Source organism: Heloderma suspectum, chromosome 9, assembly GCF_057233095.1.
Source record: "Heloderma suspectum isolate Gila_16-S chromosome 9, 16-S_ref, whole genome shotgun sequence".
In the NCBI taxonomy this organism is placed as follows: domain Eukaryota; kingdom Metazoa; phylum Chordata; class Lepidosauria; order Squamata; family Helodermatidae; genus Heloderma; species Heloderma suspectum.
The window spans coordinates 35,697,983-35,712,161 of NC_139466.1; the positions used below are offsets into that span (position 1 = coordinate 35,697,983).

The window sequence follows — 14,179 nt, forward strand, 5'->3', positions numbered from 1 at the left end:
TAACCAAATGCACCAAAGCAAAACAATCCTGATGAAAATATACAGTTATGCATCCCAAATATTGTCAGTTGTTACCTTTGGATCCAGGGAATCCTGGATTTCCATTGGGGCCCAAGGAGCCAAGTGGTCCAGGTAAACCTCCTCCTCCAGGACGTCCCGGAAGACCCTCGAGGCCTGGGAAACCCTTCATCCCGGCAGGACCCAGTGGGCCTGCATCGCCGCGTCTGCCTTTTTCTCCAAGAAGTCCTGAACCGAGACAAGCAAGGGGCTCTTACTGTCATAGCCTCTCTCTCGTTCTCCCCTTTCACACCATCTTCCAAAGCAGTTTTACCACGAGCATTGTGCAGTGGAGGATGGTGGCTCTGAGGTCAGTGGGGCAGTGAATCTGCTTCGGGTTTCAGCCAAAACTCTTTAGAGTTCTGACTGGTTCTGACTGAAATTTAGAGCTGATTCACTGACCCACTGACATTGGAGCCACCAGCCTCCACTGGTGGTATTTGCACAGGAGAGACGGAACCTCAAAAAGTCATGCAGCCTCTCTAAGACGCACAAGTTTAGAAGTGCAAAAAAAAATAAAAATAAAAAGCATTAGTCATAAAACAATAAAAGGCCTAGGAGGGTTACTGCCTACACCACTACACAACTGCCAATGGTGAAACCCCTTATGCTTGGGAGAAATTTAGAACTGACCAGCTACTGTTTGGGAAAAATGTGGATTACACTCATAAATCACCAGGCCACACAAGCTGGGGTGGAAACATCTGGAACATCAAATTCCACTCGCTACCCCCACCATCAGGTTGAATCCAAGAGGTTAATTGAAAAGGAAAAGGAAAAATGTCCAGTGAAGCAAAACAACAAAAACATCTCTATCATCACTTCCATCATTCTGCAGTTATTTTCAAGACTGGATCATTCCTGGCAATCAACAGTAATGGTGTCAGCTATACTGAATGTAGCCCCTGAATTCTTGGTTCAGGTTGCTTCTGGGTGAAATGTTTGACTGTTTTAAATACTGTGGGTAGAATCCAACTAAAGTTCTACTTAGAGTAGTCCTGCTTAAGTCATGACTAACTTATGTCCCATTCATTTCAATGGGTCTACACGAAGTAGGACTTTAGTTGGATTCTACCCTTCGTCATCTGGTTTGCTGTAGAGAAGACTCGACGCATCGAAAAAGGGATGCTCAGGTACATAAAAAAATAATCAGGTAGTTTCTGGGGAAGCAGGCAAAAAAAGGGTCAACAAACTTGGCAAGGTCTTGATTGCAGCACTTTAGAAGTCACAACCTGATTTTTTTTTATTTTTTTTACTGTAGGAGATGAAAGATCCACTTTATTTTAAATGGATGGAGGTAGCGGGAGGAAGTAAGGGAAGGACTATAACAAGAGTCCATGCCAGGATTCCCAGAATACAAACACCTCTTCCTGATTCGATTGGCTTCACCATCTGAGCAGGCTCAGCACAATGGCTCTTTGCATGATCCAAATAAGGGGTATCACTTACAGTCAGTGCAAGTCTTGTAGCATTAAAAGCTAGGCAGTGGTTAGTCCAGGAGCTTTTATGCTACAGTGCATTTTCTCTCACCTTGACAGCCTATGTGAAGAACCCAAAAACCAATACAGTGTGACATCAGAAATGGAGAAGTTGATGGTAAATGGAACAGAACCATGGTGAGGAAAAACAGACAAAAAGGTATGAACAGGGAGAAAAGCACAAGGCCATGAATGAAATTAATGACTCGGAATAACAACAGAGCTTACCTGTAACCATCGTTCATTGACAGCAGTCAATGCACAGACATACATATGGGTGAGAGTTGTGAAAGGCCCCTTCACCTACCTGTCAGCCCTGCGGTGGGCAACATATGTCCCTGAATTAATCTAAATTCAGTAAAAAAAAAAAAAAAAAATGGGGGAGGGGAGATGGCGTCCACAGCAGCTACGGAGTCTCCAAAGGGTCGAAACTAGCTTGTTTGAAAGTTAAGCTAATTTTGACCCTTTGGGCGCTCCGTAGCCACTACAGATGCCATTGTTCCCCAGTGCCTGCAGGGGGAGGGGTGTGGTCCACGAGGGGGGCATGGGTGTCCTGGGGAAAAAATGGCCCCTGGATCTCCTGAAGCTGCCCACCCCTCTGTTAACAGGTGAATCGGGCTGTGGGCTCTCAACTGAGGGACCCAACTGTTGCCATAGCTCTTGACGCTACTAATGAAGGTTTACTGCAAAGCAGCCCAGCTGGGCTGCTCACATGTGTGACTGCACAACACATTTTTTTTTTTAAAAGATGACATCTGCAAAACTGTAGTTACCTGGAGTTTCTATGAGCAAAGTACTGCCGGTTAAAAAAATTAAATGAAATTACCCAAAAGTCGATCTAAAAATCTTAAGCTATTTTGTGGGGGTGATCCTGCATCCGTTCCACTATGGTGTACGGGTTGGGGAATTTTGAAAAAAAGAGGCTCTCCCATTGCTCACAAGGATAAAAAGACACAGCAGCGCTTAGGAAAAGCAAATGAGAACAGAATGACAAGGATGCATTTCTTCTGAGAAGGTTACATTTTCTGAAATTAAAGCATGAATGTGGGTCATGAATGTTAGTCATTAATGATGATCATGGATTTTACAAAAGGCTAATTTAAGATAGATCCTGCATTCTACTATCTTCGGTTCACAGAACGGTACAATAACATTTCTTTTTCAAGCAAGGTCAAGTGGCCTAGCCCAAATAGTACATTCCCACAATGAGCAGTACAACTAAGTACATCTTGCTGGTGACTGAGTAGATGCTTTAACATACTGCTGCTTGAAGAGCTTAAACCATCTGATTTGATTTCCCACTGGCCTGGTTCACACATAATGCCAAGCCATGGTGTGGTTTGTTGAAATCTGGCTTATTGGTGTGTCTGAAATGATCCTGACAAACAAACCACAGTTTGTTAACCAGCTATAAACCACAAATAGACGCCATGAGGCCTGCTCACACATCAGGACAGCCCACCGTAGCTTACTTTACCCACAGGGGTTGTTGCGTTGTGCCATTTTTGCATGGCCACTGCAGGTACCTAGCTTGCCACGTCATGCAAACCCAGACAGCAGGGGTTATTTGAAGGTTAGACAACCTTCAAAACAAGCTATAGGTTATTTGAGGGTTGTCTAGCCCTCAAACAACCCCCTCCGCCTGGGTTCGCAGGCCACGACAAGCTACGGCAAGCCAAGCATCCGTGGGCACCATGCAAAAATGGAGCCTGTGGGTGCCCGGCGTGATGCAACAGCTCCCATGGATAAAGTAAAGCACAGTGGGCTGTTGTAACCTACGAACCAGGTCATGGTTTGTTGTTGGCTTGTTTAAACCACAGCTTGTTGTGATGTCTGAACCCAGAACAGTGGCTTATCCCTGGCTTGGTTGTGCTGCTGTCTCCCCTGAAACAGAGGTGCCCAGTAAGCTGCTCTGAACGCTGGCAAAATGGGTGGGGGAGAAATAAACCAGAAATAGGCAAAACCAAGTCCACGGGTGGTTTGCTCGTCTGCAAGACAATTCATGACTGAAACAACAATACATGGTTAACATAAATCACGGCTTAGCATTAGGTGCAAACACTGCAAACGCTGCAAACGCTGCCAACAGTCAGGGCCCTGGGATCTACTGACTGTGTCCCCCAGACTGCTGGCCACAGTAGCAACTGGAGAGGACACTCAAAGCTCCTCATAAACCCAGACCTTATATCATGCCCATGTTCCTCGCTATGACCCTACCATGAAAGCATGTATGAAAGCATCCCCACCTGGCAAGGTAGCACACATCCTTCCTGTTTGCGACGCTACATACCTGGTGATCCTGGGAAGCCAACTGCTCCCACTGGACCTGGATTTCCTTTGATGCCAAACGGGCCTGGGGGGCCTGGAGGTCCTGGGAGTCCATAAAAGCCTGGTAACCCTGGTTCTCCATGTCCTCCTTTTATGCCTGGCAGGCCTGGCCTTCCATCAAAACCTGAAAACAGAGAAACAGCTGGATCCTTGAAAGAATTATCCCCCTGCTGCTTTCTATTGATTTAGACCACCAGGCTGATCGTTTTTCCCTGTCTACTCAACAAAGCTCACTAAATGCAGAATGACACCCACGTGTCAAGGATTGACTCCTTAGAACAGGGGAGCAGAATCTCGGGCCTGGTGGCCAAATCTCGCCCTCCTGCGAGCCAAATCTGGCCCTCTGGCATTCTCCAGAAGGCCACGCCCCACCCCCTTTCTCCCATCCATCGATTGTTTGGCGGTTTCCCAGCTTTTGTGCAGTCTAGTCCCTGTTCTAGAAGGTTGAAATGCCCCTCCTAAGGCTTAGTTAGTGGCAGGAAGAGCTCAAAGCTAAACTATGCTGGTATTTTGGTCCCGTCTTTTTGCCTTTGGCCACGTCCGCCACTGGAATGCAGCCCCCAAGAGCTCCTGTGAAATGGAATTTGGCCCTCAGGCTGAAAGAGGTTCTGCACTCTGCCTTAGAGAAGTCAGAAAGCAGGTTAAAAAAGTATCAGATACCAAGATTCGTGCCCAAGTATATGTATTTATTTAGCCCATTTCTATCTGCTCTTTCTTTCATCGTAAAAACATAAGAAGAGCCCTGCTGGATCAGACCAAGGGCCTATCTAGTCCAGCATTCTGTTCACACAGTGGCCAACCAGCTGTTGACCAGGAACCCACAAGCAGGGCATGAGCACAAGAGCACCCTCCCCCCCATGTTCCCCAGCAACTGGTGCACATAAGCTTACTGCCTCTGGTACCAGAGGTAGCATATAGCAATCAGGACTAGTAGCCATTGATAGCCTTCTCCTCCAGGAATTTATCTAACCCCCCTTTAAAGCCATCCAAATTGGTGGCCATCACTACATCTTGTGGTAGCGAGTTCCATAGTCCAACTATGTGCTGTATGAAAAAGTACTTCTTTTTATCTGTCCTGATCATGGAACTCAAAGAGAAAGACATGGGTCTCCCATTCAGGCACTGAACAGAGCTGGACCTATTTCGCTGCAGCAAGATGTCTGCATCCTGTGCCCCCAGAACAGACAATGGTAGCAGCAGAACTAACCTTTCAGTCCAGGAAGGCCAGAATCCCCACCAATGCCTTTATCTCCTGGCAATCCGGGTTGACCAGGTTCCCCTGGAACTCCACTTTCAGCCCCAAAGATTTCCCCAGGTGGTCCCTTTGCACCTGGCAAACCAGGAGGGCCTGGTTTCCCATGTAAGCCATCTGTCCCATCAAGGCCTGGAAGTCCTTGTGGCCCTAAATTGCCACGAACGCCAGGAAAGCCTTAAACCATAAAAAAGCATTTATTTATTTGTTTGTTTGTTTGTTTATTTATTACATTTCTATACTGCTCAATACCTGAAGCTCTCTGGGCAGTTCAAAACAATTAAAATTATAAAATATAAGACGATAAAATATAATGTAAGAGTTTAAAAATAAAGTCTAAAAATAAAAATAACCAAACAAAGCTAGCAGCAGTGCATGGATTTAAAATACAATGCTAGATTTAAAACAGAAACTGAAAAACTAGAATGCCTGGAAGAATAGGGGGTTGGACTCGAAGGCCTTGTAGGCCCCTTCCAACCCTACTATTCTATGATTTGAATAAAAAGGTCTTCACCCTAGCACCAAAAAGAGCGTAAAGTAGGTGCCAGGCAAACCTCTCTGGGAAGCTCATTCCGCAACTGGGGTGCCACAGCAGAAAAGGCACCCTTCTGAGTAGCCACCTGTCTCAGTTCTTTTGGTGGGACCCCCTGGAGAAAGACCTCTGAAGACGATTTTAGGGTCCAGGCAGGCAGGTATATATGGGAAGAGACAGTCCTTCAGGCAATCTGGCCCCAATTTAGGGCTTTGAATGTGAATACCATCACTTTGAAGGCCCGGAAGCAGACTGGCAGCCAGTGCAGATGAGACAATAACAAATTTTAATAACATTTACATGGCAGTGTCAATAACACATCCACCCCATAATATGTCGCTGGCTTATTGATAGAGGCCAACAGATCCACGGTGGTAGGTGAACGTTTCATACAGAATCTGGCTACTGTAAATGCAATCTAGCAAAACACATTTTATAATAAGAGCAATACATCGTGCCCTCTATTTCCAATATTCAGAGGTGTTTGCGGGTGGCCTTAAAACTATACCATCAACACAAAAGATGGAGATATCAGTAGGCTTGGGAAACCCGAAGGTTTGCAGAAATTTATACAATGCCTCCCTGCCACAAAAAACAGCCAAATGGAGACTGAGCATGCTTAATGGGTACAGAATGCTGACTGACTGAAAGGGGGAAAATGGAAAACTAGGTTGGAGTAGGGGATGTAATGGAGTATAGTGGAGGAGGGTATGGATGGCTGACTGATTGAAACACTGCAATGTCTTGTTGGAAGTCTCACTTGTCACTCATAGCAGATATTTATCGTGAATTTTGGAATGTCCCCAGTATCATATCTCCCTTCCCCACCTGGAGGACTCCGTGGAGAATGATCTTCAGCCTACTCATCTACTGGGACCATGCTGCTCCAGGGGACCCTGGGGCTGACCAAGAAGGTCCCAGGCCCCTGGGGAGATGGCACCAGGTCCACCCCCTTGAGAGGTGGAGCGCTCCAGGTCTGATTCAGAGGTGGACGTCAACCTACCGCCTAACCCTCAGGAACGCCAGTGTCTAAAGACACAGCCAAAGATGGCGGCCAGGCAAAGAAGTGCCTGCTTACCAAAGAGAGCTCCTCATGAGTAAAGAGCACGTCATGTGCAAGGGTCTCCTCACGAATAGGATCTCTTCCAGAATACCTCTGACGAGCAGCAGTTGAGCCCTGGGCAGGGCTCTCAAGCTTAAAAATCTCAGTCTCAGGCAAGACAGTCTTTCTTTGAGCTGCTGGTCTACAGGGCCATTTATAGTTAGGGAAACGTTCTTTGTGAGCAGTAGGTGGCAGCAGCTATAGGGTTGGGGGCTTGCTATGCTAGTAATTCCCAGAAGAAGAAGAAAGTTGCTGGAACGATGTCTGTGCACCAGCTCTATACCCCACTTGTGCATTTCCTGACTGTTTCTCCCTCTTCATTGGACCCTCCTGCTCATACCTAGGGATGTACGAAAGGTACTTACCTTTCCGCGGATTATGCTGATGCTGGGGGGGAGGCGCTCCTTTCCTCCCCCCCAGAATCCTGGCCGGCTGGCTCCGCTCTGCAGGGATTCTGCGGAGCCGCCGGCCAGCTCCACCAGCAGCCGGACATCCGGCCGCTGGCTAGCAGGGACACAAATGGCGGCGGCTGTAGCCGCCGCCGTTTGTGTCCCTGCAGTCAGCCGCGATAGGCTACGTAAATGTTGACGTAGCCTATCACGGCTGATTAAAAAAAAACAAAAAAACCCCGCGCGTATGCAAATGGCGGCGCCCATGGGTGCCGCCATTTGTGTTCCTTATTTTGGCACGTCTTAGTCTACGTAAACATTTACGTAGACTAAGACGGCGAAAATAAGGGGAACGCAAATAGTGTAGCGTCTGCGCTATTTGCGTTCCCCTTATTTTCGCCATCTTAGTCTACGTAAATGTTTATGTAGACTAAGACGTGCCAAAATAAGGAATGCAAATGGCGGCACCCATGGGTGCCACCATTTGCGTACGCGTGTTTTTCTGTTTTTTTGTTTTTAATCAGCCGTGATAGGCTATGTAAACATTTACGTAGCCTATCACAGTATTTTTTTAAAATCTAGCCATGATAGGCTACGTAAATCTTTACGTAGCCTATCACGTTTTTTTGTTTTTTTGGGTTTTTTTACCTGGAAATGGAGGCGGCGGCAGCAGGTCGGAAGACCGGCCGCTGCCGCATGGCCGCCGGAGCCGCCGCCGCCAGGGAGATCCGCCTAAGGTAAGTCCCATCCCGGGGGGGGGGGGCAGAGGGCGGGGGGCTGTTCCGCCACCGATTTCGGGGGGCTGAATGTGCTGGCATTCGGCCTCCCCGAGATCCATGGCGGAACTTTTGTACATCCCTACTCTTACCTGAACTGCCTTCTGACCTCGCCTTGGAATCAGTGGAGGCTGGTGGCTGAGGTATCGTTAGGGCTGTGATTTCATTCTGGGTTTCTGTCAGAACCAATCAAAACTCTAAAGGAACTATCCAAGGTGCTGAATCCAACCCCCTCCCCAATGGGTTCAGCACCTTGGATAGCTGGATGGTTTTGAGGGAAACCCAGAATGGAATCAGAGCCTTAATGAAATCAGAGGCGCTGGCCTCCACTGCTTGGAATCTAACCTTTGCTGGCAGCTCGCTTCCCTGCCTTGGCCCCACCTCAAACAGGACACTCCGTTTCCTAACCTGCAATATCGGGATAATAATACAGACCCACCTTAAGGGGTTGCTGGAGGAGTTGCAAAAAGTGAACGAACAAGAAGTCAGTTGAATGCCCTGCAGCACTAAAGGAATACCAAGTCACAATAATAAATAATCAATGCCTCTTTGGAAAAGCTCCACTGACCCTGTCTGAAACTGGGTGTCTCTTCCAGCTCTTACCTGGCATGCCTGGGAGCCCGATTTGTCCTGGTGCGCCTGGCTGTCCTTTGAAACTTTTTAGTCCCAGCTGCCCTGGAATGCCTGGAAACCCTTTGCTTCCCTTGGAACCTGAAGATGGGGGAAAAAATCAGTTTGGCATGAGATGCACACATGTGTTACAAGAAAGTTGTATGTATGGCGGGTACATACCCCATGGCATTAGATCATGTAAACCATATCAACAAAGCACCTCCAGGGCTACCTTGCACATTGTGAATAGGGATGAATGAGAAATTGGTTTCAGTTTCGATTTGACCAAAATTTACCCAGTAAATTACCTCCTGGAAGCAAAAGTGGACCCCAACGCAATCTGCAGTTGAAGGCTGTACATTTCTGAGCTCATGACGTGATTCACAGAACAAACATTTCTTTGAAAAAGGCATATTTCTGAAAAATGTGCACAATTGATGGGGAAATACCCACAAATGACATGGGGAAACACCCACAAATGTTTCATGCGGAAAGTAAAAAAACAAAGCTCATGATCTGATATTGACATGAGTCAGAGCAAGCTTTGAGATGCACCTGGTGCTGGGCCATAGAGACAAACTGGGGATGCTGCTGGTGTAGTGCCCACCCTGCTGATCAGTACCACAATTCCCTTAGCCCCCACTTCACTTCAATGCCCAAGCATACACAGATGAGAGGCTTCAGTTTACAGCTTGTAATCCATTACTTCACAGGATCGTACAGATGCAAATTCTCAGAGAAACTCTCCATCTACAAAGGAATGCCTTCAGGGGATCCAAATGGAATTCATGAGAATTGCCCGCCATTTGAAGAGGGAGGCAGTCTTGCTAGCCTAACTTATGGGGGGGGAGGTCCCTCTCTTCTTGTGAGGCCTCTAAGCTCAGCTTCTCACGCAAGGCCTATAGGGTAGACTGTCTAAGTTCCACCCCTGCATTCTCTCTCTTTGCTCTGCGCCTCTGCCTGGCATCTGTTAGGTCAACCTCCTGTTCACTGCCTCTCACGGGTGTGTGTGTATGTGAGGAGGGACCCTCAAGCTCAGCCATCTGGATGTTTGTAACCTGAGAAGCTGGCCTACTCACATCTGGACTAGCCTGGGAAAACACCTCCCCCATGTCTGGCAGTCCTCCTTCAGAATCTGAACTGCTATCCCACTCCCTGCGCTCAGAAACACCCCTGACAGTTCAGTATCCTCCTTGACTGAGCTGGCAGAGGTGGTCTCAAGTGTGGTGCTGGAGGAACCCAGATGACTTCAACTTCCATGCTGAGGCTGCCTCTGGAGCTCTAGCTCTGGACTTCATGGCCTCCATGACAACCATGGGGCTGTCTCAGTTTGTCACTGGTACAACGCATGAAGCAGGGCACACCCTTGATTTGGTTTTTGCTCCAAGTTGTGAGCTGGGCAGTCTGAAGATTGGGGGGCGGGTTCCTAGTAACCCCTCATGGTCAGACTATTTCCTGGTAAGATTTGAACTTGTGGCGCTACTTCCCTCCTGCAGGGGTGGGGGGCCCATTTGGATGGTCCAACCCAGGAGACTGATGGAATCCAGCAGATTCTGAATGCTCTTGGGGATTTTCCAGTAGAGAGAGCTGGTGATCCAGCCAAGACCTTAGCCTCACTGTGGAACAGTGAGATGCGGAGGGCCATTGACTTGATTGCACCTGAGTGCCCTCTCCGGCACTGTACAGCCTGCTCTGTTCCCTGGTATAATAGAGAGCAATGGTCAATGAAACAGGCTAGACATCAGCTAGAGCGCAAATGGTGTGAGACTCGAAGCAAAGATGACTGAGCACACTCTAGCACATAATCATGCCTATTGTGTGGCAGTGCAGGCAGCAAAAAGAGTCTTATTTTGCTTCCCCCATTGCATCCTCGAGTAGCTGCCCAGTGGAATTCTTCCGGGTGGTCTGGGGGCTGTTAACAGCCTCCCCAGCAAATGGGGCCCTGTCCCCGTTGAGGATTTGCTGTGAGCTTTTTGCATCACACTTTGAGGACAAAATCGCTAGTCAGCACAGCGAACCTGATGCTGTTGTTAGCACAGTTCCAGTCGAGGTGTCTGATGCCACCATCTGCCTGATTTTGTGGAATCAGTTCCAGTTGCTGTGGCCTGATGATGTGGACAAGGTGCTTGCAGCAATGTGACTGATCACGTGCCCTCTCGATCCCTGCCCCTCCTGGCTAAGAAATCTAGCCAAGGGGGTATGACTGGGTGGGTCCAGGGAGTGATAAATGCTTGCCTACAGGAAGGGGTGGTCCCTGCTGTCCTTAAGGAGGCAGTAGTGTGACCACTCCTGAAGAAGCCCACTTGGACAACTACCACCCAGTCGCAAATGCTCCTTTTTTAAGGGAAGGTACTTGAGAGGGTTCAATGGGGCCGCGGTGGCTTAGTGGTTAAGACGCTGAACTGCAGACCGGAAGGTCAGCAGGACAGCAGTTCGAGACCTGAGTGCTGCATGACGGAGTGAGCTCCCGTCTTCAGTCCCAGCTTCTGCCAACCTAGCAGTTCGAAAGCAAGAAATTGCAAGTAGATAAATAGGTACCACTTCGGCGGGAAAGGTAACAGCGTTCCGTGCAGCATTCAGTCATGCCGGCCACATGACCACAGAAGTGTCTTCGGACAGCGCTGGCTCTTTGGCTTAGAAATGGAGATGAGCACTGCACCCTAGAGTCGGACACGACTGGTTGGGGACACCTTTACCGTTGTTGTTTTTTTTTTAACTTGAGAGGGTTGTGGTGGAGTAACTTCAGGCACACTTGGAGGATACTGATTATCTAGACCCATTCCAGTCTGGGTTTCAATCTGGTTACGGAACTGAATCAGCCTTGGTCGGCCTGATGGATGACCTTTATCGAGAGAGGGACAGAGGGAATGCAATCCTGCTAATTCTGCTTGACCTCTCATTGGCTTTTTGACTCTGTGGGATGGGTATTGGAGGCACTATGTGCTACAGTGATTCTGGTGCTACCTATGGGGCCAATTTTAGACAGTAAGATTGGGTGACTTTTCTTTGGCCCCTTGGCATTTGGGGTTTCGAAGGGTACCATCTTGGGGTTTCGAACTATGGGGTTTCGAAGGGTACCATCTTGTCCCCAATGTTGTTCAACATCTATATGAAGCCGCTGAGAGTGGTCACTGGGGGATTTGGAGCTAAGTGCCATCAGTATGCTGTTGACACGCAGCTCTATCTCCCTGTGACACCTGAATCAGGAGAGGCTGTGCAAGTCCTGGATCAGTGCCTAGACTCAGTAATGGGCTGGATGAGGGCCAATAAACTGAGGCTGAATCCTGGAAAGACGGAAGCCCTGTGGGTGAGTGGTTCCTGGGTCCAGGAGATAGGTTCATTGCCTGTTCTGGGTGGGGCTGCACGCCCTCTAAAAGATCAGGTTTGTAATCTGGGGGTACTCCTAGATCCATCATGATCGCTGGAGGCCCAAGTGACTGCGGAGGCTCGGAGTGCCTTTTACTACCTTCGGTTGGTTCACCAGCTATGGCCTCTCCTGGGCAGGGATAGCTTTGCCACGGTGGTACAGGCATTAGTAACCTCAAGGCTGGATTACTGCAATGCACTCTATGTGGGGCTGGCCTTAAGGCTGGCCCGGAAGCTGGAGCTAGTGCAGAATGCAGCAGTGATTGTTGTCAGGAGCTGCCCCTTTTCAGCACGCAACTCCTTTGCTGAAAGAACTGCACTGCCTGTCTATTCACAACCGGGCCAGGTTTAAGGTTTTAGTGCTAGAGCACAAAGCCCTAAACAACTTGGGATCAGGATACCTGAGACAGCGCCTTCTCCCTTACCAGCCTACCCAGTCACTGAGGTCATCAGAGGGCATGTTCCTGGTGGTTCCACATGGACCCATGGCCTGATTGTCCACAAGGAGTCCACGAGGGGAAGAGCCTTCAGTGTGGCGGCCCCCTTTCTTTGGAACTGCCTGCCCCTGGAGGTCAGGCAAGTGCCAACACTGTGTTGTTTCCAGTGCCTCCTGAAAACATTATTATTTCAGGAAGCCTTCCTTGAATAACTGGCCACAGTTTATCACACTTGGTTTTATCAGAACTCTGTTTCTTTTTTTAAAAACAACAACAACATTATTTTAACAATGTTTTTATTCTTTATCCTGTCTGCTGTTCACTGCTCCAAGATCTTTGGATGTGGAGCGGTATACAAATACTGTCAATAAATACAACTCATTAATAAAAATCCTTGCACAAATCAACTCCTATTTTCTCCCAAGTTTCATTGACTTCAGCAGCCTAATTTTGGAGGGGTGGGGGGAAGGAAATGCCTTTTGTTGGCACTATTGTTCAATGTTTGGAAGCCAGAAACCTTTGCTGATCTATTGCAAACCTCCTCGAGATCTGCCAGTAAATCCCAATCCGCCGTCCAGCCACCCCTGGTTTATACAGTATAATGTTTCATACCTGGAAATCCTGGGGATCCGGGAAGCCCGGGTGGACCATATGTTCCAGGAATTACACAGGGCAAAATGTCACCTACAGAAAGAAAACATGTCAAAAGTTTACTTGGCCCCTTATGGTTGAAGAGGTCCAGTGAGAATATGTATCCACGTATCCTCAGAACTCAAAGAGTAAGGAAATGGTGGCAGGCATATTGATGTTCTTACAAGCCTACCAGAGAACAATGCTTGGGGTAGTATCCAATCTTAGTCCTATGTAGAGTAGACCCATTGACATGAATTGGATTGAAGTGAGTCATGACTAACCCACCCCATTCATTTCAGTGGGGCTACTACTCTACATAGGACTAATATTGGATGCTACCCTTGGTCTCCCTGCACCGTTCTGCTGATTTGATAGATCCATCCTGTCTATTTTGCTGGGGTGGCAAGTCCTGGGTCCAGGGGATGCTTAATAAAGCCACAGAGGGGTGCAAGCCTGGCTAGCAGAGGCCACACAAGCCCCATGGCAGACCCTGGAGTTGATTATTGCCAAATGACGAAGGCAGCAGCATAAAAGCACATCCAGATGGGTGAAGATGGTGAAATCTCACAGGAATTCTTGACTTTGGCCAAGGCATTAGTGGGGGGTTCTTGATAAGGAGGTCAGGAGGAAAGCAATGATCAGCAGGAGATGGCAAGATGTATGTTGGAAGCTGCCTTCTACTAGGTCGGACGATGTTATCATTTAGGGCTGTGCACCATGGGGTGCTTCAGGCTGCGACCAAGGCGAGGCAGAGGGGGCATGAAGCAGCACGAAGCGGGTCAGGTTGCTCTAAAGCACTATGGCACACTTCGGCACAGTCTGGAAGCCTAGCCCAGTTGCGTGGCCACCACCCAGCCCCCAGCTCCTTACCTGGGCCCTCTGGACAGATGTTGGCAGCCATCTTGTTGTTCTGGAGGAAGGAGCCATTTTAAAATGGCTCCCCCCTGGAACAACAAGATGGCTGGCAGTGTGTGTCCAGAGGGCCCAGGTATGGAGCTGGGGGCTGGTTGGTGCAGGATTCAGATGGCTGAAGTGGCTTGTCCCCCCGCTCCAAATCAGCCAGAAGTGAATCCAGACTGTCTCGGAAGCCCCAAAGCAGCCTCCAAGGTGGATTGGGGGGGGTCCATACACAGCCCTATTATCATTGTAGCCCAGTGTGTCTACTTTGCTTGGTGGAGGCTCCCCAGGATATCAGGTGGAAAGAGACACCCTCATCA

At 48.5% G+C, this 14,179-nt stretch overlaps 1 protein-coding gene across 2 annotated transcripts in view; it reads right to left on the reverse strand.

The window, feature by feature from the left end:
• Positions 1-14,179, reverse strand: part of COL4A6 (collagen type IV alpha 6 chain) — a 298,701-nt gene that overhangs the window by 37,487 nt on the left and 247,035 nt on the right. For both annotated transcript variants that reach the window (XM_084814107.1, XM_084814108.1), the window contains 5 exons: positions 12,942-13,013; positions 8,518-8,625; positions 5,071-5,292; positions 3,826-3,987; positions 76-246 (listed from right to left, as the gene is read on the reverse strand). In XM_084814107.1, the coding sequence (XP_084670233.1) occupies positions 76-246; positions 3,826-3,987; positions 5,071-5,292; positions 8,518-8,625; positions 12,942-13,013 (735 nt within the window). The remainder of the gene's footprint in view (positions 1-75; positions 247-3,825; positions 3,988-5,070; positions 5,293-8,517; positions 8,626-12,941; positions 13,014-14,179) is intronic.